Raw genomic sequence first — 23,183 nt, 5'->3', positions numbered from 1 at the left:
ATCAATAGCAGCAACCACGCCATAACAATATTATTGACATTCATAAAATTTTAATCTCATTTTCGGTAATTTTTAACCATAGTTAGAGCTACTGGGTCTTTACGATTTGTTTGCCGAAAAAAATGGACGGTGGTTGATTTTAGTGTTGTATTTATGGTGTTTAGGTGAAATTCTAAAATTGAAAACACAAAAAAGAAAAAATAGAGATATGGGTGTTGCTCCGTTTTCTCAAAGAAGAAGAAGACCTCAAATGGTTTCCTTATTTGATCTTTTTATATGTGGGTATGTGTCATCCAATTTCTTGGGAGGTGCTAGAAAATCAGTGTGAGAGATTATTTGGGGGGAAGTGGGTGGGGGCCGAGAGGGGGAGTGTGAAGGAAGATCAATTAGTTGATCTACAATGAAATTTCTTCTTCTTCTTCTTCTTCTTCTTCTTCTTCTTCTTCTTCTTCTTCTTCTTCTTCTTCTTCTTCTTCTTCTTCTTCTTCTTCTTCTTCTTCGAGTTTCAATCTGAAATTCATCCAAAACCAAGTCTAATCTTCACCAAAACCCCTCAAAATTGAGATATAAACTCCAAACCTTATTCCCAATTATTTACAACAACATCCAATCCAAACAAATAATAATTTTTGAAAACTCAAATTCGAATTCAAAGCTTCAAAGCTTTTTAATGGCTGTCAATGGTGGAATTGCTGCTCTCTTTTCCTTTGCTTTACATTACTGAAATTTGGGATTGAAATATAGAGAGAGACGTAGAGAGAATTCTCAATTCTTTGCAACAACATTCAATCCAAACAAACAATGTCTTTTGAAAACCCAAATTCGAATTCAAAGCTTCAAAGCTTTTTAATGGTTGTCAATGGTGGAGGGGTTACAGATTTTCGCTGGTTTTAGAAGAGGAAATAGTGGGTGATTGAAGAGGAAATCATGGGGTGTGGTTTGATACGTGGGTGAGGGTGTGGGATTTGGAGAGAGAAACTTGGAGGAAGTGGGAATATACAGTAGAGTTAAATTAGGAGACTAATTAATACCATTAAAACACTTAAAATATACATAAATGGTAATTAGGTATATAAAAGGTAATTATATTTAAAGTTAAGCGTGAAGGGTAATATAGTTTACTATATGACATAGAAATGTAAAAATCTCTATTAAATGGCCTAACATAAGACAAAAAAAAGTATCTTGGATACCATAAATAAGACGAATGGCCTTATTGTGAACTATACGATAAAGCAATTTTAATGCATGCGTTACAATGGTTTTAGTGAAGATTTAATTTAATTTTTGAAAGAATATATGTTATAAAAATTGCCACATATGTCCATATGTTATTTGTTAGTCTAAATTTATTTATCCACTATACTAAAAATAGATGTTCATTTTTATTTGTCCAATTTGAAAAACCAGTGTATAATTTTCTATTTTATACCTATTTTACATTTCTTATTAATAAGTACTACTCCCTTCGGTCCACTATAATTGATTTTTTGGCTGATTTTTGTACAATATTTGAATTTTCAGATATTAAAAAGGAATTAATTTCTTTTTTTTTTCAAAGTTGTTCTAGGAGTAAAGAGTTTCAGAGTATCTGTTATATTTTCAATGAATAAATTAAAGAGATAGTAAAGGTTATTATTGTCAGTTAATTAATGTTAAAAGGTGGATGGATTCGTATGTGTGAAAATAGCCAAAAAAATCAATTAAAGTAGACTGGAGTGAGTACTTATTTCCAATTCATTTTCCAACATATAATAAATAGTGGGTGATATAGTAAACCATGATATCTATTATTTCCTAAAGGGTGTGCCAAGTCAATAGTGGAGAAGTAAATTTGGACTGAGTGGACGGAGGGAGTATATGAAAAGAGATTTGAATAAGAATTGTCATTGTTCCAATTAATGTTGATGATTTAAATATTGCTGAAACTGCAGACAGCTGATCAAGAACTATAAATAATTCGAATCATTGCTATGTCTGAAACAGATAAAAAGCAAGATGAGTAAGGACTGAAATAAAGTCCGACTTTCCCAAATATACATCAAGCAACATATTCTTGACACTATTTCTAGAAATTTTCTTTGTGGAAATTGAAGCGAGTGGATGAATTCAAACTAAATTCTTGACACAGCCTTCTAAGTGGTTTTGTTAGAGTGGGACTTCCGCAGTAAAACACACCTGCAATATATCATAGGTTAAAACATCACATGAGGAACTAAGAATAAGCAGTTAATATCTTTGGCATATATAAAATACTGATAAGCACTTTAAGCTCTTTTCTACTAAAATAATTAAAGTAAGTTGTTTATAAGAAAAAATATGAATGTAAAAATATCATTATATGAAAAAGCACGAAAATGGAATGGAGGAGTATGGCCAAAGATGCTTCTAATCTAACAGAGGGAATTATTTACTCGTCCTTTCATCAGTTGCCTAAAGGTGCTAAAGGACTCTTCCTGATGAATAAATGGCAAATTCCCACTTTTAGAATTAGATATGAAAAATATAATTTTTTTGTTAGTTAAACATAGGAAAAGGAGGAGATAATAAATTTATTTTTGTCCATAAACCCCCTCCTCATCTATATCTTACTGGTTAAGTTTACAGTAAGCAATGCATTGTAAATGGAGGTTAGGCCAAGCCCCCTCCAAACATGGTTGTTGTCGGAAGATGAATATATCCCAGCCTACGTATTAATGGGCAGTTTTATAATTAAAAAAAAAAAAAAAAAAAAAAAACGAGTATAGAGCTTTTATTTTTGTGCATGGATGCGAAATAATAAATATTTGATCAAACCCGAAAGTATTTGTAAGCTAATAAAATCCTAAGTTTGGGTAAGGCATACAAAGAAAGCCGACAACCGCACCAAATCAATAATCCGAATCAAATCGGAAAAAAAATTGCACTATGGTTTGGTCTGATTTGGTTTGGTATTGGGAAAAAAATCGATCATAATTATTTTGGTTTTGTTTTAACTAACAAAAATTAAACGAAACCAAACCAAACCGACATTATAGGTATAAAAGTTTTTAAAATATTTATCATAATGTAATTTATAAATATTTCTTAAATTTTTCATAGTTCTCCCTTTTAATGGATTATTTTGAGTTTGGACTTAAATTTTTTGAATGGTCTAATATGTTTTATAGCTTAAAAATATTAATAACTCAAATAAAGGCCAAACCAAAACCAAATCAATAATAATACTAACAAAAAAACTTCAACTTTATATTAAGAATGATAATAGTGTTGGATATTTATTTTTTTAGTTTTGCATTGATTTAAGTAGTTCCTCTCTATCCCCTCCAGGGTAGGGGTAAGGTCTGCGTACATTCTACTCTCCCCAGACTCCACTGGTGAGATTTTACTGGGTTGTTGTTGTATTGGTTTAAGTAGTTAAAATGAATAATTTATTTTTGTCGTTGTTTAATCATGTAATTAATACTTAATATATTACTTGTACTTATTTTAATATGGCTTAGTACATTTAGATTATGTTCACTATCATTATGGCTTTATGTGTCGAATTTTTTAATACAATATCATGACTCATCTAATATTATTTTGTGTTATTTTCTTAGGTAATACCTATATAGTTGTATCTTATTTAGTGCTTTTAGATTATGTTCATTTTCATTATTAATTAGCAATATTTGTTTTTATGCGATTTTATTATCTTTATTGTTGATTATTTTAGTATAATGATATGACTCATCTTACATTTTTTTGTGTCATTTTCTTAGGTAATACCTTCTATAGTTGTATCCTACTGAGACCAAATAAATATTTTAAGCACAAATTATATGTTTTGTGCTATAAAAAGTATATTGAAAAAAAACCCGAAAAGAAACCGAGATTGAAAACCCGACTTTTGTTAGTTTAGTTTGGTTTATAGATTTCCGACATAATTTGTTTGGTTTGATAATTAAAAAACCCAAACCAACCCGACTTAGATGACCTAATTTTGGTACTCACCAAATAATATATAAGTTAAGAAGTGCTTATAAGTTAATTTGACATGTTTATAGACTTACCCAAATAACAATTAAATTCTTGGAGAAATTGCCGGCAATATTCATTTATAAGCAGGTTATTACAAAATTGGTCAATTCATAAAATAATACTAATATTAGCCAATTAGCTATTTTGTGGCCAAAAAAGAAATCAATTTTTTTATTTTTTTAGTGGGTGTTATTATAATAGATTGGATACATCTAAAGGAGTTTGAACCTCTGTTTTGGGGTAAATTGGTGGAGTTTTGAGTTGGTTTGAATTGAAAATTCAAAGTAGAAGATGAACATGAAAAAATAATATGTGTATCACATATGTATCATATTGGTATCAAATGTGTATCTCATGTATATCTATGTGAAAAAAAATTAAACTCGATTTTAACTACGAATTTTAATACCAAATCAGTCCAAATAACCTCCAATCTTCCTTAAATTTGTATATTTACTCATCTATATGTTTTCAATGAATTTCAACTATACCCATTGAAAAAGGTCCTTTTTGCTTAGATTTTTTAATATATATATATACACAAACACATTGTATTTCATCATATTCGTTGCCACCTCATCCATGAAATTTCCTTGGAAAAACTCCCGGCTATATCCATTTATAAGTAGATTATTACAAAAATTGGTCAATTTATAAAATATTACTAATAGTAGCCAATTAGCCATTTGTGGCAAAAAAAAATCAATTTTTTGCTTTTTTTGAGTGGGTATTATTAGAATAGATTGGGTACATTTTAAGGAGCTTGAATCTCAGCTTTGGGATGATTTGGTGGAGTTTTGAGCTGGTTTGAATTGAAAATTCAAAGTAGAAGATGAACATGAAAAAAATGATATGTGTATCACATATGCATCATATTTATATCAAATGTGTATCAGACATGTATAGTTGTGTATGTGATACATGTGTCGCAGAAAAAAAATTGAACTCGATTTATCTACGAGTTTTGATACCAAATCACCTCCAATCTTCCTCAAATGTTGTATATCGACTCATCCATATGTTTTCAATGAATTTCAACTATACCCATTGAAAAATATTATTTTTTGCTTAGATTTTTGGAATTTTGTATACATATATTTTTTTTTTGCATTCATCACCTTGTTTGTTACATCATCCATAAAATTTTCTTTCTGTCTTGCATCTAATGTTGTTGATCACGTGGAAGAAGATCTTTGTGTACATTTTTGAAGAGAAAGAAGCTTATTTATTTGGGTTTTTAATTTTTATATGTGCTTTTTGGTAAGTCTATGATTAATGGCTAGAAATTGGTAAGTCAGAACTTATTTGGAACATTTCTATCAGATTTGTAGAGACTGGAACAATATGCGTTCTTTTTCAAAAATAAGGGGGCTTACCAATTCGAGAGGATGGATGGGCTGCTGCCAAGCGAGAGAATACCTTTTTCCAATTTGGTCTTGCAAAATGTGTTCTTATCTGTTATAGAAGCTGTGTCAATAACAATATTGTTTGAATGAAAATCATGGGTAAAGAGGATATATATATATAATACCCGACTGTCGGAGACAACATCAACTCCATTTTTAGCATGTTGTAGTGATTGCACCATTGCAATAAGTGCAGATCGAGCATCTCCTTCTTCATATACACTTGTCAAGTAGTTGTGCATTTCTATCAATTCCTGCTCAAAATATATTATAAATGTATTAGTTGAATTTTATGGAAACAACGAAAATCATGTTTTGAAAACTCACATTATGGTCATATTCAGCAATGTCATCCATTACACCCTTGAACCAATCAAATGATCCTTGTTCTCTTGTCACCCAGTAGAAATATGCTCTGTTAGGACCTCTCTTATTACTAGACGATTCACCAACTTGCTGATTCTGCACTAGTTGAATTTAGTTAGTAGTAGCAAAATCAATCCATTTTTTTTAGTAATATGTTCGAGAGGAATTTTCAGAAACCACTATTGTTTAGTGGTTATTAACTTTCTATAGCTACCATATACATAATTACTTCCTATAGCTACTATTCAGTTGTTACGATGGTGTATTCGCGCTGTTGTATTCATGAATACAGCAGCAAAAACGCCTAAAAATCAGGGTATTTCAGCTGTACGTGCATGTATTCACATGTATTCGCGCCATATATTCATGAATACAGTAACGGCAATCACCTTAAAAATAGGTATGTCGAGCTGTCTAGGAGAGAGAAAAAAAATAAATAGCGTATTTCATGCCTCAATGGTAATATATACCATAAATACTTATTTTGCTATAAAATATAAAAGGTAGCTATAATATAAAAGGTAGCTATAAAAAATAATTTTGGTGTATAAAAGGTACCTCCTATACTTTTGATATAGGAGGTAAAATTTCCTATGTTCTCGTGGCACTCAGTATTAGCAAAATATGGTTTTGGAAGTAGGAACTTACAGATTCAGATTCATTGTTTAGAAGGTCCTTTAAAATGCTGATAAATGGTGTTGCTCCTATTCCCAAGCCAATCAGTAGAAGTATATCATATTTCTTGTAGTTCTGAGCTGGTGCACCATAAGGTCCTTTGATACTGATTTTGGGAAATCTGCTCTTCGTCAAAATACATACATATTATAAGTTCCAAAATGAGAATTAGCAGCTGTAACGACAATAGAACACACTTCATACTCGCATTGAGACTGTTCAACATTTGAATATGCTTTGGTTTCCATTCTAACAAGACTTCCTTTCCTTGATCTCGCAGATTGAGGCTCACATGCCTGCAAACGAGAGCTTTAATATCAACAAAAGTACATATTCTGCCCTCACCATTCATCAAGGAGTTTAACTTCCATTCACTCATTTAAAAGGTAATTACATTTGATGAATTTTATTATTTTTAGCTCATTAAATAGCAAATGAAAGTGGCTTGGAGAACAAATTTGTTACCTTTTCAAATCTGGTTTTGAGCTCTGTAGTCCAGTCTCCCAATGTACGTATATGGACACTTAAATAGTTATCGTCTGGTGCACAAGTGATTGAGAATGGATGCCTGTAAAAAACTTCCTTAGCGGAAAGTGATGGCCAGATTTGTAATTGCAGTGAGAGAGTTTGTGTTTCTTCAATTACCATTCAAAGGTTGATATATCTGGACATTTAACAAAAAGGTACATTCCACTCTTATACTTGAATCCAGGAGGTTTACTCATATATAATGCAAGTACATTCCCTGTATACGTGACAGCCTGCATATTTTTAACACCAAATAAAATCTGAATTCAGCAACTTCTGTAATTGGTTAAAGTTGATAATAAATTTGTTCAAAATAAAACCTTTATGATATTGACATGGTAGCTGTGCTCATAGACAATGAGAGTTCTTTCCGTAGCATACGCAAGTACTGGAACTGCAAGATACATCCATGTCTGCACAACACAAGTATTCTTTCATCACCAGTTTGATTTTAAAAGCCATAATATGATTGATGTGCATTTTTCAAGTTACCACATAACTTACTGCATAGCTAGAGATGTCAACATACCGTCTTTTTGTACCATTCTTTGGTAAGGTATATGAAGTAGCCATGGAGGATCAAGAGGATGTAGACGAGGAAAAGCAGATGATGTGCATACCAAAACGCGTTAAAACCTGCTAAATGATGGAACGGCCAAGGCAATTTGATGACATTCCTTCTGAATGAATGTGTTGCCAATGTGAATGAGAAAAGCATGATAAGTGTCATCAGAATCCCTGTTATTCCGGGGATAGATGCAACGAGATTCAAGTAAGTCGGTTGGTGGTAGTCAAAGTTGCTTCCATGAAGTGTCATAAATTTGGTTTGCGGACATGATGTTAGTTTCACAAAATTGCAGCTCATATGAAAGAGCGCGTGAATAAATGTTGCTATTGCAATTCCCCATGCAATTATCTTGTGGAAATTGATGTTATCATCAAAGGGAATTATTGAACCAAGAAAAGTTTCTCTGAGCTTAGTAAGAGTTCTTCTGCAAACAGGAAGGAGAATGAGAGCCATATTGAACTTAAGTGTCTCCCCTGCACCTTTAGCAATGCAAACACAATACCCCATGATCTGAAAAGCTGTTTTCCTTTTAAATTGTTGGAACTTCCATATGAAGAGTATCAAGTTTATGCACAACCATAATGTTAGGAGCCATATTCTTTTCCAGTTTTCTTGTATTTTCTCTGTGGTTTTGCATAAGAATTTACTGACTGGAGTTCTGTATTCTTTCGGTATCATGGTTTTTGCTAGTGTTTGCGATCTCTTCAGAGTTTTTTCCCCTTCTTCTGATCCCACCATCCCTCTTAGTAGAGCTTCAAGTTGCCACATCTGCTTTCAAGTACAAGACGAGATAATAAAGGAGTTTAAGTTCTGCACATCGATAGTGTATAGATTTTTATAGAATCATATTACGTTAAACTATCTACTTGCTGTCAATGTTTCTTTCATCTTTTCTTTAGCGGAGGGTCTGTGGGAAACAATCTCTCTGCCCTCTAAGGCTAGGGGTATGGCTGCGTACATCCTACATTCCCAAGACCCCACTTGTAAGAATCCACTGGGTTGTTGTTGTTGTCGTATATTATGTTAAACTATAATAATAGATAACTCTTCATAAAGATAGGGCAAACTGCTATAACCGATTAAATTTGCGCAGATTGTGCAAAAATTGCTTATACTATCAGCTTATATAACTTAAATACATTATAAAAATAGGAGAAAAATAGCATTTTTCAGTGGCATCTTTACCTCAATATATCCCATGTGATCAGGGTCAAGCTCTTCCATAATTAGAGCTGCATATGTAGGTGCATGTTGCTTGAATTTTGACAATTTGTTTGCTGAGGCACTCATCACTAGAACCTTTTTCACAAATATACTTAGTAGATAGACTTGCAAAATAAGAAGAAAGAAGAAAATATTTACAAGGTACATTTTGCTCACCTCCTTTACCTCTTCCTCTGATAGTTTGCCATCACCATTCTTGTCACACCTGAAATATTTGACCATCATTAGTTCTTTAGAAACAAGGCTTTTAGTTTTTTTTTTCTCACATTGAATAACTTCTTACATGTCAAAGAAAATAGAAAGCCTTGCATCAAGAGATTGAGTTGATATGTCCTCCCAAAATCCTCTCACTTCATCTATATTTATACCATTTTCTGTGTTAACCTTCCTACGCCTTGCCAATGTGTCAAATAATTCTCCAGCAAATTCCTTGCTTTCTCCCATACCTATTTATGCAAAATATAGAAATGTTACTTTCTGCTATAACTGAAAGTAAGTTTATACTATGAAAAAGCCAGAAAGTTGAACAAAATACCAATGCAGGTCCCAAATTTCTCTCTGAATAGCCTCCCGTTAACTGCATTTTGATTGAAGCGTTTCTCGACACTTCTCCAGGCATCTCCTTCCTTCCCTGTTGTTGAAAATATAATTCAGTAAATAAAAAATTTCCTTTTTCTTTTTGTAATAGATTACTAACTGATGAGATTATCACACAATTCAATATGGTATTAGATCGAGCACATAGAGGGCCCATGTGTTCAAATCTAACCGCCACCATTATCTATAATCAGTTGGCGTCCAGAATCTATTGGTCCAATTAATCTAGAGTACCAAAGTAGAAGACCTACTATGGGGGTTTTTAGCTACCATAGAGAACTCGAACCCTGTACCTCCTAGTAATTCGTCACCCCATTATCAAAACGAATTCACACATTTTAGATGAGAATAGTTACAGAATTCAATACCTGTGGTTGTTCTGTCAAGAAAGCGCAAGCTGTTGAGGCCTCTAGCAGCCCCTGATTGCATCCTCCCCATTCTTGGGACAACTCCATTTCTTCTTCTTGAAATGCTAAAATTTTTCTTGAAAGATTTTTGGTTAACAGGTTCTTGATTATCCGGAACATCACTATCTATTTCAGCATTTTCAAGAATCCATTTCACTGAATTGTCTCTAGATAAGTCCCCATTGTCAATGGGCATCATACTATGTGATTCTCTCCTTCTTTGATGCAAATACTCTGTTCACAGAATTTGTATTTGGTGGATGAAAAAGAGATTTTAGAGCATAGAGGGAAAAGAGAGGAGAGTTCGTTAAGTCAGTTGTTTGACAATACACCGTTTTTCAAAAACCATAGTGTCCCCCACTAAACAGCAGCTAAAATGTAGTCTGACTATTATCCACCCCCCGTCCCTTTTAGTTTGCATTCATGTTCTTTTCTTTGAGTTAATTGAATAATTTTAAAACAGCCAAGGAGTAGTTGAATGAAAGTTTAGTCACTAAATGACTGGATTTATACATAAGATACTGCAATTTGTCATTAACCCGTAATGTCAAATACAATATCTTAATTTTAGCAAGCTAGGGACAGATCATATGATTAAATATATTTATCAATGTTCCAATGCTTGCATTCTTGGGAATCAAATTTGGTGGGGAAAATGCATCTTTAAGACGTGTTCGAATTGTTCAATGCAAGAAGTAGTCCTTTGTGATCCCCAATCAGCTCCTACTTGCAAGCACGTCGTCCTCCACTGCTTTTATTTATTTATTTCCTTTTGATATTCTTTTTCTCTTTAAGCTTTTGGGTTTTGAAGTTATCATTGATGGATAAAATGATGAAAGCTTAGAACCTTTTCTAATATTTGTCGGACTCTTATGTACACAAATATAAGTCAGTTGACTTGGATTTGGATCTAATTTGGCAATTTCTTCTTCCATTGATTTATTGCTTTCCAAAGTCTGTCATGGGCCAAGCATTTCTCTCAGTCAAACTGTATTTACCATGAATATCCAAAATGATATACTTCATTGTTTTATTTTATGTAACACATCTTTCTTATAGCTAGAAATAATTTAATTTTAAACTTTCCATTTTTATGCTAGAAATAATTTAACTTTAAACTTTCCATTTAAATTTAAAAATTTAAAAGAATGACCTCAAGATGTCACATTGAACAAAAGACACCTCAAAGCTACTCATTCACTATATTCTTGTCATTGTCTCAGAAAACTCCCAACTCTGCTTCGTAGAAGAGCTCAAACAAGTGAAACTCTTCTCAATAATAATTTAAAGAATAGGATACACTAACATAAATTACATGTAGGAAACTTTTTTTCTCTCTTTCTTTTTGCGATATGGTAACCCACATCCAAAACCCTCACTGAAGGAGAGCCCAATAGAGGCTTCTTCCACTTGCTCCCTTGATGACTCGAACCCCCAACGCTATGATTGGAGGTGGAGGGCCCTTACGACTAACCTATCCCTCACTCGTCCATGTAGGTGAATTCTTATGTACAGCTTCCATATCTAATTTCTATAGTCCTAATTAATAGTAGTGAGGGGAAGTCTTGAATCTCTCAAAGAATGAGCGTCCTCTGCAATATGCTTTACATCTCCATTTGCTTGCTTCAGTGATTTTCCATCCCAAAATGATTTCAACAACTCCTCGAATGGAGGAGTTTTGAGCTCTTCAATGGAACCAACGCTTGGTATACTGAAAGCTCTCTTTTTCGGTGTAGAGCATGATGGTTCGTCAACCTAGTACAAGTGACAAAGATTTGGAGAAACAAATTACATGAATAATGACATTCCCTACATAATAGACACGAGAGTTTCTGTCATATAACGCTATGTCCTTACCATGTACTCTTGTGAAAGACATTGCCCTGCATGATCTGTAATTTCAACAACCTTGTGGTAGTGCCCACTCTTCAATTCTCTCAGCTCTCCGCAACAAGGAACAATCATGGAATCAAGGTTTCCACAAGCATCACGGTCAAGTTGTAATGAATCTGCAGATCTTAATTTAGTTAGCCGGAAGATACCAAGCAGCCAGCAAAGGTCATTAATATATGTGTTAAACTTTATAGCTTACGGTCAATGGAAGAGAGTAGGTTTTTGTTGGCAACATCAGTGTCTTCAAGAGTAGATGACACGCCAGAAGAAAACTGTGCACGCAATGCTTCATTGGTATTCAATCCTTCGCTACAAAAATATACAAGCTCACAGTAAATAAAAGGTGATATATTGGAACTATGAGACAAAATCCTTGAATAGCAAGTGAATCAACCAACCTAACTATTTTATCCATAAACGCAACATTTCTTTCCTCTAGACTAATCAAAGCGCGTTGAGCATTCGTCCACTGTTCAGCACCCAATTTTGCCTTTTGCAAACTGCACAATATGTATTCAAGTAAGCAGAGAGAGGCCAAGAAAAACTTCAGCAGCCAAAGAACACATAAGTACTCATCAGAGGTGATATGGTATATGCTAGGAGAACATACCAAGACCGTAGCACCTCCTCCATCTCTTTCTTCCCGTTTTCCACAGAAGCAGTATCCTCAAGATAATGGCATTCAGCCATTTCCATATAATTGGTCCATTCGGCTTTGACTGAAGTGGTTGAATCATGCATGGTTGACATCTCTTGTTTTAGTCTGCTGGTTCGGTTGTAACCACTTTCGCGGAGGTCATTAATTGCGGTTTGAACCTAGAGCAGACCAAGTAAAATATCCATTAGCTTTCGCAGTCTACAGTAGATAAAGTATTAAGTCAATAATTGTCATCTCGGATCCACGATGTATTCTTCTTGTCACTGTTAAATGAAGAATAACATTATTCCATCATTAAGTACAAGCACTAGAAACAAAATTCATACATAAAAACTAGGCATGATTATGCATCTTTTTGCCATATTTATTGGTCAATGAAGTACAAGTACTATCGCTTTGTCTAGGTTTAGGGATAATATAAATTTTTAGCCAAAACTGTACTGATGCCTTTCTTCAGCTGGTGAAGCAAATCATGATGCACGCATTTAAATGACCAATAAATCACCATACCAATTTTTTCTTCCTAGCATTTGATCCTTCAAGGAGTTCCGCCACTTTCTGCAAGATTTGCTTCTCCTCATTGGCAGCACATTCCTGTAAAAGGAAGATATCCATATGAAACGGGGCTAAGATGCATATTGACCTTCATTAAGTGAAATAGAGATGCACATGGATGACTCCAATTACCTCAAACTTCTTTTCAAGTTCAGAAAACTTCTGGTCGCTGACTGTCTGTGCATCTTCCACTATATCACCCAATTGGGAGACATGCATATCTAATGTCTTAAAGAAGTTGCCAGTAACTTCAGAAAATGACCTTGACGTTGTGATTGTCCTGCAGTGAGCCTATAAAGCATCCAAAATATAAAGCATCCAAACTTGAGAAGGAAAAGGAGAGAGCTATAGAGAGGGGAACCAAGGGGTGAAGGGGGAAGATTTCACAAAATAGAAACTACTGATACCTCACGCTGTTGTGCTGCAAATGCAATTAGTTTCTCCTCCTGGCTGTGAAGACTTTTTTGAAGATCATTAACCAAGGTATTAGCTTCAAAGCCAATCTCCTCAAAAAGCTACATTTCGATACAAAGAGATAAGCTGATTGTCAATACTACCTGGAATTTCTCAGAGAATTAAAAAAGAGGCATACCTCTCGGAGAGCAGATGAATGTTTAGAAAATTCAGAGTTTAAACGATCAAAAGTTGACCGAGCATTGCCATCGAGCTCCCCAGCCAAACCATCTAAAGCTTCGATACCCGACCCAAACATGATTTTCAAATTGTCTAGGCGCCCTCGAAGCTCCTCCATAGCCTAAAAAGTACACCAAAACCCATACTGATTTATCAGGAGTAAGAATCTCTGAAGCATGTATGGCTAGCTAGGATACTTTTTTATACCCAACACTGGTTGAACATGCATGCGAAATGTGTTGAGACACAAAAGAGCAGGTTCAGATTTTTAGCTAAGTTCAGACAATTGGATTTAAGTCTTTTCATCTAGATTCCGCTGCATCAGAATGGATATTTTTTAAATGCACGTATGAAATTTATTGAGAGGAATATGAGAGAGAGAGAAAAAAAAAAAGAGTTAAAAGAAAAGGAGAATCAACCATCCATCACTATAATTAGAGGACACATGACGACTGCTGAATATGACATGTAAATTTGGATCACACATAGTTTTGATTGTGTTTTACAGAAGCGCTTTTGCAATTTCTCGAAAATGGTATGTAGATGATGATAATCACATCCTTGGGTCTAGGCAATATTGCAAGGCCAACCCTTAATTTAGTTAAGTCAAGGATGCTTAAATCTTTGTAGACATGACATCATGAAAACAATGAATTCTGTAAGTGTAAATAGAGAAGTGCATACTTTAAGTCTTGTAGCTTTTTCCAGAAACATTGTAGAGTGTCTTCTTTAAAAGGTACATGGTAAATTTTAAGTCAACTATACCTCAATCTTGCTAGATACAAAGGATTGCATGTCTTCCTCCATGTGTTTGAGTTGTTGCTCTTGTTGGGTGGCTGAGGAAGAGACACTCTTATGCAGAACTTCAAGCTGTTGAGTTAATTGGGATTGGAACTTTTGAATGAGAACTTTGTTTTCATATTCTATTTTGTCCTTGCGCTCTGAAATCGACCATTATCAGTATAGTAGGTGCAATGCAGCCTTTATTTGAGAAAGAAAGTTCATTACATCTACAAGTCTTTAAAAGCTGTTGACATACCAATCTTTGCAAACAGGTTTGAGACATCTGATGCAGCATGTTCCAGCTCAGCTCGAAGTTCAAAGGCCTGCTCAACCAGTGATTTTTCTGGTAGAAAACGTACGCTTTAAATATCTCATACAACTAATCCGAAAGGTAAAATGACTCGAAAAACCCAGACTCCATAATGTGTCTCCTTTGGTGAATTTGGTATTATTTCCCTTAAAGAGAAATATGACCTCATCCCAAATTGTTTATAAAAACACCAAAAATTGCATAACCCCCACCCCCCACACCCACCCCCCAAAAAAAAATATATTCACCCCAAAGTTCAGAGGAAAAGCATGCAATTTCAGAACAATAGCAGATGGCTAATCGAAAGAGTCTGCCTTGACAATGCGCAGAGGATGCAGCTTACCAGACTTTAGAAGGTTCGTTATCAGAAATTCCTTTTCTTTTATTGTTGTAATTGCCAGCCTGTGTTTCTCTTCAAGATCAGCCAAAGTATGTTGAGTTTCCTGAAGCTTTCTCTGAAAGATACAAAATTATAGCTAATCTCCATGAGAAAGAGGTGGACAACAAATGAAAGCTTCTGATATTAGGTGGGGTCAGAACTCCATATACCTCTGTCTTGTCAAGTTTGTCAGTCAATTCAGTGGTCAACAACTGCTGAGAATTGTACAGTTCCTGAAGCTCCATGAGTTGCTGTTTGCAGCAGGCAAAAATGTAATGAGTTTTGAGTTCTCAATGGTCAATAAGATCTAGCTGAGTTATTAATCAGTAGCATACCTTGTCTTTAGATTCTAAGTCAAGTTCCATCTTTTCTATCTTTTCAGACATTGCCTGAGAGAGGAGAAAAAACATGTTTACCATAAATGAGAAAAGATTACAGGATAATTCGACCAATCATGGGGATCTATGGATCAGGGCCTAACCTTTTTCTCTGCTTCCTCTTGGAGATATCGATCTCTTGGTATGTAGATGCCATTCTTCTCTCTCGCAGCATACACCTCTGTTGGCATTAAAATGGAAATTTTATGTTTCAAAACATAAATAATCTAACTAGCATCCGAGATAGAGATTCATGTACAAAGAGAAGAAGAAAGCAGTATCACCTTGCTTCAGTCTTTCAATCTCAGAATATAAGTCCTTCATTAATGCAGATTTCATCATCTTCTGGTTAATCTAAATAACAGCAAAAGAAAAGTCAAGGACAGTTGAACACAAAATCAAACAGACGGCTTTTGAGAATGCTTGATTGTCCACAGAAAACTGACCTCTGGCTTATTCTTTATGTTTTTGGCACGATGAGCATAATCTAAAGTGCTCAGAGTCTCTTCCATAGAGTGAATGGAGGGTGATATTGTCGCAATTATGCATGTCTTTGTTTTCCCTCCCAATGAATCTCTCAACAATCTTGTTATTTTGCTCTCCCTGACATACCAACAACTGCTTCTCAAGGTATGTAAAAAGCTTCATACAATATTGTGTAATATAGATATGGATTTTTAAGCACCTATATGGGACATGACCAGAGTGCTCAACTAAAGAATTTATAACACGACCAAGTGTAAGCAAACTCTTGTTGATTTCCCCAGCTTCCCTCGCTCTGCCCTGCAAAAGAAAATCTATCATCTAGTACAGTTTACTATAATGTTTACAGAAAAAACACAATCAAAGTGGGAAAAAGAACCAAAAAGAACTTGAGAAGTATCTTCCAGGATAATTTGCCCTGAAGAAGGTAAAATTATGACATTTCTAAAACAACTTTTGCACGCTTGTTCTTTTCTTTCTTTCTTTTTTCCTTTTCTTACTAACAAACTTGCTAAATGCAATGGTTAACGAATTACAGAATTTTAATGTCTCACCTCTCTTGCACCAGAACGTGAAATGTTTTCAGAACCCGCAAGGTCTACAAGATTAAGTTTGCCACATTTGATCATCTCTTCCCCTTCTGGAGTATATTCCTTGATGTGAATTGTGATAGAGAATATAGAATGAGAACGACTGCTCTGTTTGTTAAGAAGAGTTTCAGCTGTACGCCTTTTAGCAGAACCTTTCTCCAAGACATTATAGATTTCATTTGCAGAGCATACTATCTCCTCTTCCAGGCCTCTAACAAAAACTCCACCCTTACCATCTTCCATCAGAGCTAATGGTTTCTTAGATTTGTCATCTGTAAACTTATTACATTCCTCTGGAGCTAAAAGATCGGTTATCTCCTCGTTATACAGCTCCAAGAATGTTACTTTCACACTATATTCGGCACTTTGAGCTTCCAATATGTCAAAGATTTGCTTTATAGCTCGTGGGATAACACCTGCATCACTTGGAAATTCCCCATTCTAAACGGGGTGACTGTAATGAATTAATATGAAGAAGAAATTAGCATAACAAATGCATTTCTAACAGCTACCAACCTTCTTTCTTCCCCCTCCCTCCATTGTATAAGTTTTCCCTGTTCCTGTCTGCCCATAAGCGAAAACTGTGCAGTTATAGCCCTCTAGAACTTCAAAGACAATAGGACAGATTGCAGAATCATACAAGTCCTTCTGTTTGGACATAGGACCAAAGACCTGGATAGCATTAACCAACACAATGTTAGTGTCATCTCAAGAATCACCAGATATCTTGATTCACAACCTTTTTTATTCTTCTTTGCAACAACAACAACAACAACAACACAACTATGCCTCAATCCCAAACAAGTTGGTGTCAACTATATGAATCCTTACTGACCACGTCACTCCATTTAAAGTCATCTCATGCCAATATTATGCAAATACAAATAAAAAGTATTAGAAGTCCTATATATTTTCAAAAAGTATAAATCTTTCTTTTTTTCAGCAGAACCAGAAAAATTAATTTTGTACCGGAACTCAAGAAGTATGGGCATTCAGTCTAAATCAATCAAGCCGGCAAATACACCTCTAGCATCAAACTAGTAGGAGCTGGTTATTATATGAATTCCTTGTATCATTCTGCTCTAAACAGGCAATGTGTCCGAATTATTACTTGAAATTACCGTTTTAACTATACACTCTACACTTTTCTTTTTCTTTTTTCGTTTTGGCCAATGTTCATTTGTCCTTTATCTATATTTCAGTACCAATGCTATCAAGATAAGGATAAATCAAATAAAAAAAATTCAAAACCTTATCAAAGACAAATGTTTTGTCAATCTGCTTATTAGCAATGTTCTGCATAGCAGAAATTTCTCTTCTTCCCTCATTGCAGGAAATCACCGCTGGTGTATTCAATCTCATCTCATCCTCACTCAACGGCCTGCATATTTCATAACAATTCCATCAAATACAATCAATTCAATTCAGAGGTTACACTAAAGCTCCAAAATGCTCTGATTTTACTAACCTGCAACGCACAATAACCTGCACATTGACGCCTTTATCTTTGTCATGATGCTTTCCACTCATATTTCCTTCCACCGATCGCAGATCTCTAGCCGCCTTATCGCTCGACCGCGGTGTCTGCGACGGTGACCGCGTGACATAGCCACCTCCTCCTCTTCTCTGTTGCTGCTGAGATTGCGACGACTCCATTTCTAGAATGATCTTCTAATTATATCCTCCAATCTCACAACCGTTTCTACCGATTCTCTGATTCAACTCAGCTCGTTTAGAAATCTAAGAACAAAATCCTGATGTAGCAATATAGAAACTTCCAGAAACACAATGTCACTCGATTGCGCTGAAACAGTATAAGGAGAGGTGAAAATGTAGATTTTCACGTCAGATGTGAGAGGTAAATGCAAACGAAAATTCACCGTCAAATCGAAAACGATTGATCAAATGCTTGAGAATTGAGATTTCATTATTCAAATAACAAAATCATGAAAAAAATCGGAAAAAGAAGAAATACATTGATTGAAGTATATGCATTTATATTTGTACGATACAGACAAACGACTAAGAAAATGTGTAGACTTACCGACGATGAAATCGCCGGGCGGCCGTTGAGAGATTCAACACAATGTGAGAACAACGGCGATGTTTTAGAGAGAAGATTTTGGAGAGAGAATGTAGTGATTTTGATTTGAAAAGAAATAGACTGTGATAAATTGGTGATTTTTTCTTCTTTTATGGTTATAAAAAGAAATAGTATTAGAAGGAATTGAGAAGAGCAGCTGTGTGCATATGCGCGTGACGTGAGATAAAGTTGAAGAGAAAACTCAGATTTTGTGGCTGTTACGGGGCATTTGAAATAGATTTTTGACCGTTGTAACATAAAAACAGAAAGAAAAGGCTTTAAATAAAATTGAAGGATCTGGTCATGAGAGGGCACACTTTTGCTAATTATTACGAGAAATGCCACAGAGTTTGATTGCTATGATAATTGATAAGTAAGGTGAGCTTAGGGCTTAGGCTTTTCGAATTTATATTTCTGTTCCATTTCCAGACAAGAGGGTTGTTATGATGGTAAGCAACCCCCACTTCCAATTAAGAGATTGTGAGTTTGAGTCTCCCCAAGAGCAAGGTGGGAAGTTCTTGGAGGGAAGGATGTCGGGTTTAAGGTGGGAAGTTCGTTGTTCCATTTCAAATTACTTACGGTAGTACTCCCTCCGTTCCAGTTTACTTGAACCTATTTCTTTTTTGGTTCGTTTCTAAAAGAATGACCTTTTAAAAATTTGGAAACAATAGCTTAATTTTACAATTCTATCCTTAATAAGAATGTTTTATAACCGCACAAATATTCTGTACTCCTTTTTGACTTGTTTAGTACCACAAATTCTAAAAGTTTTCATTTTTTCTTAAACTTCGTGCCCAATCAAACAAGTTCACATAAATTGGAACGGAGCGAGTAACTGTTTTCTAATTCTCTTGGTTATTAGGCATATCTGTTGAAAAATTAAAGAGTTCGTTCATACATAAATAAATAATACTTACTCAAAAATTAATGTAAGAAAGCAGATATTGACATTTAGAGATGGCAATAGGGCGGGACGGGTTCATCTATAATCTGCATAAAGTTCAACCTGCCCCGCCCCGCACCACATAGCAAGATATTCTGTTTTCAAACCGCCCCACCCCGCCCCGCACAAACCCGCACCGCACAGCCCCCGCAAAGCAAAAAAATCATTTTTTTCATTTTTAACAAGTAGTTTCTATTTTTTTTAAAATTCCAAACAAATTAATGATAACCTATGGCCTTCTTGTCTCTTTTTCTCGATAGTTCCAGTTATGTCCATAGTGTTTTTAATGTGCTACTATATATCTACTACTAATCTTGTTAGAAAACATCTTTTAGCGTATTACTCCATAATAAAAGTGGTAATTTAATTAGTGAATTAATTATAATAATCAATTTTAAAATAGCTTCTTAAAACTAGTATGCTACATTCCTACCGAACAGACGCATCAATATTAAATTTTAATGACCTAAAAAAGTGGTAATATCTGAATATGAACTAACAAAATTTAAAATAAAAATAAAGATATAAAGATGAGCAAGGGAACGTTTATAAAACAGATTCCAATTGAGAAAGTAGATTACAACTCTACGAAAATATTTGATTCTTCTTTGATGAAAAGCAGCAAATGTGCGATGCAGGTATTAAACAAATGCACAACCCACAACCGCAGTGAAATTAAAAAATACTCTTGAACCCGCCCCGCACCCGCCCCATACCCGCCCCGCCTCGCCCCGCCCCGCATAAGCTTAAACCCGCTCCGCTCCGCCCCCGCCCCGTTTGCCAATGATATTTGGAAAATTCTTAACCGAGAGGCGAGAAATTATCTCAATTTTCAACTATAAAATGAAAATGAGAATAACGACAAAGAAGGTGAGAATGCTAAAATGGTGTTTATTTATTTGTGTATTAACAATGTGAAAATTAGTTACTCCTACTAGTTTACTTGATTAATTACTGATTTGAGGACGACGTGTAGCCTCTCCAAAAAATTACATCTATCCGGTGTTTATACTAAATTATACTATTAATTTATTATTAATTAAATGATATATTAAGGTAAAAATATATATTAATTTATTACTATGATTTACCGAATTGTTGTTATTGTTGTAGTACTATGATTTAGTGATAGTGTATGTGCATATACATGTCATGTATTAATTGATCGAGTTGGTATTAAGAAACTTAATTTTTTATTAGTATATTGAGGGTTATTTTAAAATATATGAATTAGTGAAAATGGATACGGTAATGTTGGGATGATTTGAATTAATTCTTTTCTTCTCGGGTGTTAATTTTGAATTCAAGAATCTTCTTATTTATAGTTTCAAGGTTTATTTCCCCAAAAAATAGTCTCTGAGTGCTTTAGGAGCTTATACAGATGCGACATTCGGCAAGTTTAGCATACGTTAAATGTCAACTCTCTTTGAAAACTAAAATTACCACTTTCATAGCTTCATTTGTATTTGTAGAGCTGTCAATATGAGTCGGGCCGGGCTAGTCCAGCCCAACTCATATGGGCTTTAGCAATTGACGGGCTGAGCTGGGCTAGTCTACCTAAAAAAAAGATAATTATTTAAAAGTTAAAAAATATCTTATTGGAAAAAATTCGCAAAACTTAATAACTTTTTATATTATTCCAATATATCACAATAAATACTAAAAAAGTAAAAGACATGACTATATTTCATTCACTAAAAGTCAAAACTTAAAACGAACTATTCAAGTGAACATCCATGATGCTTATGAGATATCCAACACATCATCTTCATCAAACACATTTGAATCCGATTGTGACAAGGTTATCTTCACTTTCATCTACAATTCATACGCAATATTAATTAGTTAAATGTTAAAAATAATAAATTTTAAAAATTAATAATATTTAAATTCACATAAAAAAATATTACCAGTTTGAGTTCGGGAAAACTTGTGCAGCCAATTTCGAGTAGTAACAAGTGTTTGGATATTTTCATACTAAATGCAACTTCTGTACTTTGCAAGAACACGCCACCAATGCTAAATGTTGATTCTGATGGTACAATGGTAATAAGAATGCTAAGTACATCACGCACCATCATTGAAAGATCGAGATATTTTCTAGAATCTCTTGAAATTTCTCAAGATCAAGTTTTGGTTCATCTTAGTAAAGATCCAATTCTGACTTTTCATCTCTAAAGGCAGTATACTTTTTATTTTTTTTAATATATTTAAATAAATATTTTTTAGGCCCACGACCCGGTCCAGCTTCAGTCAAGCCTCACGGGCCACGGGCTTACTCGAGTCAGGCTTAAAAGCCTCGTTTTTAAGCGGGCTCCAAAAATTCTAGCCCAACTTTACTAAATCACGGACTGGGTTGGGCTGGGTTGGGTTGGCCCAACGGGCCAAGCCCATATTGACGGCTGCTAAGGTATGACCAGTTCACCTTTCTTCTCTTATATATGAGTATCTTGTTTGACTTTACTAAAATACCATAATATTTCGAAATCATAGTGATTGATTTACTCAATGATGTTGATTTTTTTTTTCTCATCTACTCAAGGATCTTTTCTTCGATACTAATTAAGGAGTGGGGCTAGCAATAGATATAACGATTATGAGATATATCAGTGTTCAGATTCTATTAAGGAGTGTTGCTAGCAATAGATGAAATCAATATGATGATAATGATATATATCAATCTTCAAATTCTAGCTAGTATTGACGAAATTGTCAGATGATTTTCTCATATTTGTCTACATTTTATAGTGGATAGTTATGCTGTTTTTTCATTGATGGGAGAATGTGAATATTTGATATAATAATTTCTGACTTGCGTAAGTAAATCCAAACACAACCATTATTAAAAATAATTCACGGATATTATTTGTGATGTTTTAGAAATTTAAGAAAGTTATTTATATCTCTCAAATTTCTCTAGAAGAAAAAAATGTGTTTCTTTATGGAGTTAATTTTATCCATGGTCATTAAACTTTTGTGTTTGTTATCCAAAAGTCACTTCTTTTTTTTGGTTAAGTAAAGATCATTCAACTTTGTGTTCATTAGACAAAAGTCACTTTTCTTTCTTTTGTTACACAAAAATCATTTTACTTTGTTCTAGTTATCACAAAAGTCATATTTTTACTTGAAAAGTCTATTATGCCTTGTTATTAAATAAACCTTCATATTTATGTAATACCTTCTATATTATATACTATATAATATACTTTTATCTATGTATTTTATTTATAAATAAAATAACTTAATATTATTTTATTTATTAATTTTATAATATATTCGTATATTTAATTTTTTCTAACTTTAATTTTCAAGATATATTAGTAGCATTATAAAACAACTTTTTTTTAGCAATTTTTTTTTTTTTGAATTTAATTGGCGACCAAAGTTGGTCGGTAATTTTCCGACCAACTTTGGTTGGTTGGACCTTCCGACCTTCAAAATACCGACAACACGTTAATGGTTGCATTTTGGACGGTTATTAGTCATTATCGACCAACTTTGGTCGATTCTTTTTAACGGTTTTTCTCGAATTTCAGTAGTATAAAATACCCAATTGTTCAGGTAAATCCCCCAAAAAATATCCGCAGCTAAATTCGCATGTAGAGTTACCTAGGAATTTTTCTTCAGATTAACATATGATTTTTTCATCATTTTCTTTGTTTGTTTACATGCGAATTTTCTCACGGAAATGTACTTGCCGATTTTTCTCTCTACTAATATATA

General features: G+C 34.1%; 2 protein-coding genes across 2 annotated transcripts; both read right to left on the bottom strand.

Moving 5' to 3' along the window:
* Nucleotides 1–1,939: 1,939 nt before the first annotated feature.
* Nucleotides 1,940–10,072, bottom strand: LOC104221896 (putative respiratory burst oxidase homolog protein H). Its single transcript, XM_009773040.2, has 15 exons — nucleotides 9,735–10,072; nucleotides 9,305–9,400; nucleotides 9,053–9,215; nucleotides 8,926–8,974; nucleotides 8,731–8,844; nucleotides 7,507–8,313; nucleotides 7,298–7,390; nucleotides 7,095–7,210; nucleotides 6,915–7,017; nucleotides 6,654–6,745; nucleotides 6,423–6,570; nucleotides 5,736–5,870; nucleotides 5,534–5,662; nucleotides 5,379–5,457; nucleotides 1,940–2,178 (listed from the first exon to the last, which is right to left on the bottom strand). The coding sequence occupies exons 1-15, from the start codon at nucleotides 9,970–9,972 to the stop codon at nucleotides 2,069–2,071; spliced, it is 2,472 nt and encodes an 823-aa protein (XP_009771342.1). The 5' UTR covers nucleotides 9,973–10,072; the 3' UTR covers nucleotides 1,940–2,068.
* Nucleotides 10,073–10,940: 868 nt separating this feature from the next.
* Nucleotides 10,941–18,697, bottom strand: LOC104221897 (kinesin-like protein KIN-5D). The gene is made up of 23 exons (XM_009773041.2): nucleotides 18,479–18,697; nucleotides 17,903–18,238; nucleotides 17,686–17,815; nucleotides 16,951–17,106; nucleotides 16,399–16,875; nucleotides 16,047–16,144; nucleotides 15,808–15,964; nucleotides 15,646–15,715; nucleotides 15,466–15,542; nucleotides 15,320–15,373; nucleotides 15,155–15,235; nucleotides 14,949–15,060; nucleotides 14,552–14,638; nucleotides 14,278–14,453; nucleotides 13,472–13,633; nucleotides 13,287–13,394; nucleotides 13,012–13,170; nucleotides 12,835–12,918; nucleotides 12,277–12,482; nucleotides 12,065–12,166; nucleotides 11,866–11,975; nucleotides 11,631–11,782; nucleotides 10,941–11,528 (listed from the first exon to the last, which is right to left on the bottom strand). The coding sequence occupies exons 2-23, from the start codon at nucleotides 18,088–18,090 to the stop codon at nucleotides 11,313–11,315; spliced, it is 3,162 nt and encodes a 1,053-aa protein (XP_009771343.1). The 5' UTR covers nucleotides 18,091–18,238; nucleotides 18,479–18,697; the 3' UTR covers nucleotides 10,941–11,312.
* Between the last annotated feature and the right edge of the window lie 4,486 nt (nucleotides 18,698–23,183).

Source organism: Nicotiana sylvestris, chromosome 6 (genome assembly GCF_000393655.2).
Source record: "Nicotiana sylvestris chromosome 6, ASM39365v2, whole genome shotgun sequence".
Taxonomy (NCBI): domain Eukaryota; kingdom Viridiplantae; phylum Streptophyta; class Magnoliopsida; order Solanales; family Solanaceae; genus Nicotiana; species Nicotiana sylvestris.
This window is presented reverse-complemented; position numbering and strand designations above follow the sequence as displayed.

Excerpts from the sequence above, each read along its gene's own strand:
- LOC104221896 (XM_009773040.2), bottom strand. The coding sequence starts at position 9,972 with ATGATGCCCATTGACAATGGGGACTTATCTAGAGACAATTCAGTGAAA. Across the intron at positions 7,018-7,094 it reads GATATATCAACCTTTGAATG|GCATCCATTCTCAATCACTT; the intron begins GTAATTGAAGAA and ends AGTTTTTTACAG. Across the intron at positions 5,871-6,422 it reads TAAACAATGAATCTGAATCT|AATCAGCAAGTTGGTGAATC; the intron begins GTAAGTTCCTAC and ends CAACTAGTGCAG.
- LOC104221897 (XM_009773041.2), bottom strand. The coding sequence starts at position 18,090 with ATGGAGTCGTCGCAATCTCAGCAGCAACAGAGAAGAGGAGGAGGTGGC. Across the intron at positions 17,816-17,902 it reads CAGGTTATTGTGCGTTGCAG|GCCGTTGAGTGAGGATGAGA; the intron begins GTTAGTAAAATC and ends TGAAATATGCAG. Across the intron at positions 12,167-12,276 it reads GAGGAGGTGCTACGGTCTTG|TTTGCAAAAGGCAAAATTGG; the intron begins GTATGTTCTCCT and ends CATATTGTGCAG.